At 46.8% G+C, this 9185-nt stretch overlaps 2 protein-coding genes across 2 annotated transcripts in view; one reads left to right on the top strand and one right to left on the bottom strand.

Moving 5' to 3' along the window:
* LRIT2 (leucine-rich repeat, immunoglobulin-like and transmembrane domains 2) overlaps window positions 1-123 on the top strand; it is a 3522-nt gene extending 3399 nt beyond the window's left edge. The window contains 1 exon segment of the mRNA XM_010001151.1: window positions 12-123. Coding sequence (XP_009999453.1) covers window positions 12-123 — 112 coding nt within the window.
* Window positions 124-4400: 4277 nt separating this feature from the next.
* CDHR1 (cadherin-related family member 1) overlaps window positions 4401-9185 on the bottom strand; it is a 43562-nt gene continuing 38777 nt past the window's right edge. Inside the window, exon 17 of the mRNA XM_010001140.1 lies at window positions 4401-5270. Within this exon, the coding sequence (XP_009999442.1) occupies window positions 4716-5270 (555 nt within the window). The 3' untranslated portion in view covers window positions 4401-4715. The remainder of the gene's footprint in view (window positions 5271-9185) is intronic.

The following is a 9185-nucleotide window of genomic DNA, read 5'->3' on the forward strand; positions in this document are numbered from 1 at the left end:
CCCGCCGGCAGCGAGGACGGGCTCTGCCGCCCCGAGGGCGGCCGCGGCGCCCGGCGGCCCCAGGCCCGTGAGGAGCCGGGCAAGACTCGCCCGCCCCACAGGAACAGCGCCGACCTCTACTAGCCTGGCCCTTGCCTGCCCCGGCAGCAGCACCTCTTACCCATGACCTTGCGCCACAGCACTTGCTAGCTTTCTTGGAGGACCATGCAAGGAGGGCTGTGGGCTGCAAGGACTCAGGACATGGCAGGGCACATGATGGGGATTCACAGCAGGCTTGGGGAGCCCTGGAGATGGGGGTGCTCGGGGTGTGTGTCTGGGCTGTCTCCACAGCACTCGAGGTGCAATTGCACACAGAGACAAAAGGAAACAAACTCTAACCAAAAAAATCCCTCCCAAATCATGATGCTTGTGGCAAAAGGCCAAAGGGCTCCCCTTGCTCACTGTCACAGGCGCATCTTCCAGCTCACGTCCCCTTGCTCACTCGAGAGGCGTTTGCAGCTCTGCCCTAGGCCTGTGCCAGCTTCTCCTGTGCACTGCCTCATGGGAAACAGAACAGGGGAACAGGGCTTGGCTGCGGTCATCACCAGAAACCAAAATTGCATGTGGGGGGGAGTGGAGATTGGGTGTGTGCAATGGAGCTATTTTGTTTCACTTCTAATTCTTGATCAGAGAGGTGTTAGTTTTGGGAGTGGGTTAGTTTGTTGGGTTTTTTTCGTCTTGTTTTTGTTTTGCTTTGTTTTGTTTTCATTTTGTACTCCACCTTATGCTTTACACAGCCCTAAGACATTCACAGCTGCTATTGTACCACAGACAGGAAGAGGGAGTGCTTACTGAACCCCCAGGTAAAGTAGCTGCAAACACACAGTTTCGGGGTTGTTTTGTGGTGTTTTTTTTATTTTTGTACTATGGAGAAGAAGAGGGCCTTTTATTTGTGTCCACATATATGTCAGAGGACAGTCTGAGGATCACCCTAACACATGCACACAAACGCTTTCTCTCACGCTAACACACAGACACACACACATACCTAACACCTATTGCCACACGAGTGCTGATATATTATTTTCAAAGTTAAGAGCAAGAGCTCGTGGAAAATTAAGTTTGTCTCCTTGAAGACAAACAACTGCTGTTTCCTGTTCCACCCTCTCCCATCATCTGTCTCTGTGGCTGTGCAATGATGCAAGACAGGGTCACGGGGATACTCGGCCTTAACTAGGCTGGTGTGACAATGGCTGGAGGCAGAAGGGGTGGTGGAACCAGGGCTTTGGAGCCAAAGGTGCAAGCCAGGCACCTTCCCCAAAACGCAGATGGGCTGCCTGCTCATCCTGCTCCTGTGAAACCAAAGCTTGCCTCCTTTCTAGCAGCAAAACTCCCCAAATACACATGAAAAAGCAACCAGGCTCCGCTTGTGGAACAGCTCATGCTGCATTTCTTGGGGGTCTGAAGAACTATGACTTATTTTTTCTTTTTTTGGCCTCATGCTTTCCAGCACAACTAAAGCATGTGACTGACATACCCGCAGCACTTGTTTTGTGTGTTGTTATAGACTGCCTCAAGAAGAAGACACTAGAGTAGAAACCTCAGCTGCAAGCAGAGATAAAACCAAATGAGAGCTTCACTAGGTAGCAGTTTGGCTTTCCAGTTGCATTCTGGTTTTTGCTGCGTGTTTTCTGTGCTGTCTCTTCTCAGGCCCCACATTTCCTCCCCCAGCACCTCCTTCTGCTGTAACATACTGCACAGCTTTTGAACAGAGACCTGTTTTGTCACTGCTGACCCTTAGGGATTTCCTAGTCCTGTCAGTCTTGTAGCACCAAAGTAAACATGACGGATTTTCAGGATACACAGATGTCCTCTGCTTCATGACTATTATTTTACAGTTACAAATTGCACAGAAACCTGATTGCCAAGGTTCAGCTGCAGGGAGGGGGAAGGCCTGGCAGTTGCAGCACACGTGATGAGGAGTTCTGGAGTGGTGAGCAAGGGGCAGAAGCAGCCAGCCAAGCAGGAAGACAACAGTGTCCTGGAGAAACCCCTGGGGAGACCACGCGTGCAGGGTCAGGCATGAGCTAATGGTGGTTAAGCACCAGCATGGAGCTGTGTATGAGGGAGTGAAATTCAAATCAGTGCCTGCAAAAACTGACCTTCTCCCAGTCCAGTCAACACAGAAACAACAACAAACTGTAGTGACTGTAGAGAAAGCTACTGAATCACAGCAAGGAAACAGCCAGGGAAAGATAAAGCATCTCATCACCACGTGTAGAAAGTTGATAATGAATCACGTACCCAGGAGTGTTGGCTGCACATGCCTGTGCAGTCACATAACAAGCAATGACAAGGCATCATTACCAGCAGAAGAAGTACCATGCATAGAAGTACCCTTTGCAGTTTTTTTTAAATTTCTAAACCCCCTCCCTGAATTTGAAATACAGAGTAACTGGAAAAAAAATCTTACAATATAGTAATAAAACATCTTTATTCTCTCAGAAATCTCTAAGACTATAAGCCTATCATTCCTGTTAAATTTCACTTAATTGAATGGTCTTTATAGGCTTTCATCATTGGAAAATGAGCATTGAATACTGACTTCAACACAATACTGGGAAAACAGTAGTAGCACAGGGAATAAATCACCAACTTTTGATACAATGGAGAACCTGGCAGGGACACAATCAGCAGAAGGCATGTGCTTGCATAGGGCACCAGAAGCAGGGCCAGGAGCTGCACATCCCCTCCCTCACACCAGCTCATGGCTGGAGGATAAGGTGACCTGACCACACACAATAGGAGAGGCTGGGCCTTAAGGCCACACAGCCCCAGGAGGAGGGATAAGCAAGAACACAGTGGAGGAAAGGAGAAACATGGCAGGAGAGGCTCTGTGAGCAGCACCGCTCCAACAGTCTCCCACTGGAGGAGCCTCCCACCCTGCTGCACCTCTCAACTATGGCTCCTGGCTCAGCCTGTAGGTGACATAAGCCATCATCACCCTCCAGCTTCTAGGTGGCCTGAAGTTAAAATGAACAAGATTTTTCCCTTAAGTGGGTAACTTCTCATTCAACCAACCATTGCCTAAGCTGATGAATTCCTACTGCAAACAAAGGGAATGAGACCAGCTAATGGGGTGAGGGAAGAAGAGTCCCTGAGGGCCAGGTCTAATGGTCCAGCTGAAATGACTAGTGGTCCAAGCTGGAGAAGAGTCTCATGACCACCTTGAATCAACCATGTCCTGTCGGGTTTGCTCCCCACCTTGATGTTCATGGTGTGGAACCACGACAGCACAGTTGCCCTGTGGGGCCAGGACTCAGGAAGAAGGTGCAGGATGCTGCTCCCCAGCCAGCCTGGTGCACACTGCCTGCTCCCCAAGGGATGGGAAACAGCCAGGCCCATCTGAAAAACATGCCCTCACAAACAAACATGAGGGAGAAACTGTGGGGTGGATCCACTGGAAAAAGAGTGCTCTGCCTTTGGTGCCTTTTTACTCATTTAACAGGAAAAAAAAAGCATCAGTTGCACCCCCACATCTCCTCTTCCCATTAATTTTTGCATAATTCACTCAAAAATACCAATAGGACAAATTCGAATATTTTACAGAAACCTTCTGCACTCACCAGTCCCTAGAGCAAGCCAGGAGAGGTGATGCAGTACATTCCCCAATACCTCTTGCTAGCAGTGTATAAAATGAAATGATCTTCCCAGACACCTTCCTGACCAACATATGCAACTTCCCAGCACTTGTCTGTATTTTTCACTTACAAGTTTTTGCTCGGTTTCACCTTTTCTTCCCAGCTGCTTTAATTATGGCCTTCTGCTGGCCTCCCCCTCATTAGGGGATGGGGTGTCAGAAGGAGGCAGTGTTGAGCAGGCACTACTATTAAACTTCTGCACTCCAATCTGGCCCCAGCTGCTCTAGGGAAGGCTGAGGTGGCTCTCCTGTTCCCTGATTAGCAGGCATGTCCAGGGCACAAGTGAAGTGCAGCATCATGGCCATGTACTCTGGCAAAGCCCAGCTGCAGGAAAATGAAGGACCTCACCAAGCCTGCCCTCTTACCTTTCAGGAATGAAGGTACTCAGGTCATGAGCACACTGTTCCACCAGCTGTTGCAAAGCACGTGGTGTCCTGAGGGCAGCAGGTACCCCTAGGACAGCAGGTACCAGCTACACGCTACCCTCTTGCAGTCTGCAGTGTCACTGCTGTAGGAAGACCTGTACATCAGCTCAGTCCTGGTGCCACAGCCAGGTAAAAGCCTTCAAATCTGGATCTGGAATTTGAAAGTGAGGGCTTTTTGGACACCTCAGACTCACCTACCAGACAAGTCAGAAGTGGCATCCACCAGTGCCATGGCTGCAGAGTGCCTTGTTTGAAAACCAGGACTCTGGGTAGGGACCTCCGAAATGGGGATAATCCGAATCCCCGTTCACCTGGGGAGACTGTGGCTGGCATGAGGGTACTCAGCACCTTGGGCAGTCAGCTGAAGGGAAGAACAAGCACCGGTACACAAACTGAAGGAACAGCAGTTGCACCTGGGCATGTTCTGCAGCATTTGCTATAGGTGGGGTGACTCTCTAGCACATAATACTTGCAGAAGGTAAAGGGTGGCTATTGCAGTGAGAAGCTGCTCTCAGTTCACAGGGTGCTGACAGACATGAGGAAGACCAGAGCACGTAAATATATCCACGCAGAGCCACAATCTGCAGTCTCTGGGGGCTGCTGAGAATGCCTAAATGTGAGGCTCACCAGTAGCTGTGCTCCTCTTCTCAAACTTCATTTTGAGCTCTGACACGAGGGCACTGTGGGCACTGCCGTGACCTTTCTTCTTCGGCTGCTTGTTTATAAATTTGGGAGTAAGGGAGCCAGATACTGTTGGCACCCGCCACCCTGGGGTGTCCCCACTAGGAGGAGCCAGGGCTGGGGGTGGTGGGGGCAAGGGGGCAGTTGGTGGCGCAGGGACAACGTGGATGTTGTTGTTGCTGTTCTCGTTGTGTAGGCTCTTGGCATCATCCTCTACAACAAACTTCTCTGCAGCGTTGCTGGGCCTCTTGAACTTCAGCCACTCCATCCTGACTGTCCGGGTTGGTGGGGTCTGTCTCTTTTTGATGATCCTTCTTACCGGCATGATTTTGTTGGACCGCTTATTGCGCCAAAACATGGCAGTAGAGATCATGATAGTTATCAGCACCATTATGCCCATGACACCAGCTAGCACTCCTAAGGCTTTCATGGGGTTATCTTTAGTTTGCATCAAAAAGGCGGCCATAGGCCCTTTGTGAAGAGTCTGTAAAAGAGTACAAAGAAAACACATGACTTACTCTATGGGACAGACAGTGACCCAGAGATTTCATTTGTCCAAAATATGTAACAAGCAAGGCTAACTAAAGGAAGTTGTCTCAAAAAAAAAAAATCAGTCAAAGAGCCAGTCCGAGTTTGCAGAATTTAGATGGAAGAGGAAACTGGGCAAGCCTTACAGTGTTGTGAGAGAGACGACTGCTGAACACAAAAACTTACAGGAGTATCACTGCCAAATTAGGCCAGATTCCTGTGTGTCACCATAGTGTTTAATTTGCAATAACTGAGCAAGAAAATAATTGACTCCAGGATCTGCAGCTGTATTGCTGTACTACATTTCAGAGTTAATTTCCTAGGAATAATAGTGTTGAACCCAAACAGAAGCTTATGAGTAGAAAATGATCTTTCAAAAACAGTTGGAGGTGATACAGTGATGCAATTTATAGGACTATGACTGAGTGTGGCACTAAGAAGATTATGAGGAAACTTCACTTTATAAAATTACAAATAATTGCTAGCAGGTATGTGCTGCATTCTGTTTTCAAGTACTCTTTTACAGACATAACAAAACTCTTTGAGGTAGGGGACATGAGTAGAGCTAAAGAGCTTTGTTTTCAGAAATAAAAGAAATAAGCAACAACATGAGCTACATATGGCATATTAAGGACAAATGAATGGCCAGATCACTTTGTAGCTTAGCACACTGTTCGTCTCGGAGGTCCCCGTATAATTTTGCGGATTTTGCCCTGTGGGTGGAGCCTGGATCTTTTCACACTTTTCCAGTACATGATGGTGGAGATCACCATTGTTACAGAAATGGTGGAAAGGACGCCACTTGTGCAAATTCCAAATATTGTCCATGGACGCTTCTTGAGGCCTAAAATATAGGATTTTACCCTGGACTTGATCTGGAAATATCAAAAATAAGAGAAATGGTCAGCCCTCACAGTTATATTTGAAAGAGGCCAGTACCTATCATAAGTACTACTAAGAAACTAGGGTAAAATGTGTACAGGATAGAGAGCATGTATAATAAAGGGAGCTAAGTGTTGAACTAGGTACAGGAGAGGAAACAGTTGCAAGGACATTGAACTGAATCCAGGAACTCTAAAATAAGTTAGGATGCAAGTATAAACACCTGATTAATCTGGAAATAAAGGGTAGCAGCACAACACATAGGTCACCCATATTCATGGCACCCCTGGACTACAGTTCCAAGAGAAGTCTGTAATGAACACAAGCTCCTTCAAGTGAATCTGGATAGATGGTGGTGGTGTGCAAGGCCAGGAGATCCTTCAGAAACAGCACATTAACAAGTAGGCTTATTTACCAAAGCTGGTCATAAAGCTACAGGCAGCTGTGGAGAGACAGGACTATCCACCATGCCCGACTCCTCTGGCCTCAACTCCAGGAGGGAATCAATGCCCAAGCTCTGCATGTCTAGTAACACATTCTCTACATTTTAGTCAGCAGTCTGAGCTCCCAGCTTTAGTCGGTGGGAAGAAAAGGACAACTCTGGAGTGCTAGTCATCACATGCTAATTAATATATGTATCAAAGACAGTGAGTATAAGAAGAGCCTTGTGACTAGCTTGGACTTGGACATCTTACTTTACTTTAAAGTGAGATCAGATGGATTTTCCTCTATGACTCTGTGGAGGGACGTGACTTAAGAGCATCCCAAAATAGGGGGAATAACTTGCAAAACAAGCCTGGAACAGCATCACCTTAGTCAGCCTGCAGAGAGATTTATGTACGTGCATTTGTCACCAAAAAGCTTTGCAGTCTTGCCTGTGTCCTCACTGTGACCCAGTCAGTTAACACACAGACCAGGTGGGAAAGGTCTGAGCACCCTCTGACAGCAAAAGCCTGGCAGCATTTGGACACCTAAGTTTAAACACTTTGGCTCTGAGCACTACCCTGCACATTCAGAATATCTTCAAGTAATTGTATCGATTACCAACAGTGCCTCAGAACTGGGTCAACAAATAGTGCTACTTTCTAATTTATTTAGCCGTTGTTTTTTCCTAAGAGGCATGCTGCATTTTGAGGAGTACTGATTTTTTCTTGTACTAATAAAACAAAAGCAGATACACAATGAAATTAAAGCTGGTGTGGGGAGAACTGTCATATCTCTGTGGGCCAAAACCTGGAAGGAACTTTCTTTTTTTTAAAGCCATCAAAGGAGTTAAATTATCACTGCTCACAAAAGATAATGCTCTGCTGGTGATTTTGTTTGTTTGTTTTCCCCTGTGATTTCACAGCTATAATGAGCACTGGCCCAGAAAAGGATCAGAGACAATTAGAGGGTTACAGAACCGTGGCAGAAGTTTGGAAGTACCTAAGCTGTTTTTATCAGCTTCAAGAAAGAAGTCCCAACTCTACGACGAGAATGCAATTAAAAACATTAAAGCAACTGATTGGATTAAAAGGTCTTGTAATTTCTTTATTTAACAGGCAAGTATGGTCCCTTGGAGAGCCCTTGTGTGACTGTCTGTCCCCTGCAGAGAAGTTCCTCAGCCCAAGTCCCGCAGGGTGCTGACATGTCCCTGGGACTCACCAGCTTTTGGGGGGCTCTAACACTGACACGAGCCTTTGAAGCTGGTTTCTAAGACCTAGCACCATGCAGTTTAAGTGCAGACAGAGGCTTTCAGGCCATGTAACTGAAGGACAGGCTGCAGAAAACACCCTGCTGCAGTGTATGGGGCTTATTCTTGCCATCCTTACTCCACAGTGGCTTCCTCCTCAAAAACCTGTTTACCAAAGAGGATGCCCATGTCTCTTTTTGCTACTGAGATGGTGACTTATTTCCTTTGTTTTTTTCTCTCCTGCCACAACAGTTTGCAGACATCCACAACTCGTGGCAGCTTCTCAAGAGCCTTTCATAATATATGGGTTTCAGTAAGCAGAACAAGTGGTCCATGTATCTCTACGTTGGAGCCAATGGGAGTGTGTGGTTGAGCTGTTCAACCACGACATTAGCTAAAGCCCAACAGCTATATTTAGAAGCCTAAGTAGGTGAGGCTGTTAAGAGCCCAAGCTATCACAGATTATAGACAACTTGAGCTGTGTTGACTTGAGCAAGTGTATCTGTATAATGAACCAGCTGCTTCTGAGGAGCCCACTTCAACATGTTCATAATTTCTGGGGTTTTGTTTCAGACTGCTCTAGCCTGGTTGAAGGGATGGGCTGACTGCTGGTGCCAAAGCGCTAGGTGTGCTCCCCAAACACATCTGTGTCTGAAAGAAGTCCACTTTGTGTGCATGGATTCATAAGTATGTGGGGATGATTGGATTTGCTTCAGAAGTATCTCCTGATCTGAGGTAGAATGCAAGCTGCCCCCCCAGTGCTTATCCCAAAGAGCAGTGCTATCACCATAAATGAAGGCTGCATGTACATCACTCTGCACGACAGACATGAGCATGGAGCCAGACTTCTCAAAACAAAACAACCTTTTCTGCACAATTTTTTCTCAAGGTCCACGTAACTGTTGGAAGAAGAGACTAATTGCTCTGCAAATGTGGCAAAGGCTGTTTAGTGCCAGCACCAACCACAGTTCTCAATGGTTGCAGAGTCAGTATGAGAGGAGAAGGTATTTTTGTTCACAGAAGGTATTTGTTGAACCTTTCAATTAGGGGTATCTAAGACTGAGACTCACCAGCTATATTTAGAAGTCTAAATGAGTGGCCAAAGCTATTAAGAACCATGGATTATGTTGTCTAAATATGGATTTAAGTCTCAGATCATTAAGAGGAGTAAATACATGCCCCCATATATTTGTAGAACCTCAGTGAAGTTATGAAGAGGCAGAGAGATCCCTCCATCAGGTCAGACTTCAGGATGAGGAGTGGGATCAGCTTTCCCTTAAAATCTCAAGCAGCACGAATAGATTTTTGAGTGACACG

Source organism: Chaetura pelagica, unplaced genomic scaffold, assembly GCF_000747805.2.
Source record: "Chaetura pelagica isolate M959 unplaced genomic scaffold, ChaPel_1.0 scaffold346, whole genome shotgun sequence".
In the NCBI taxonomy this organism is placed as follows: Eukaryota; Metazoa; Chordata; class Aves; order Apodiformes; family Apodidae; genus Chaetura; species Chaetura pelagica.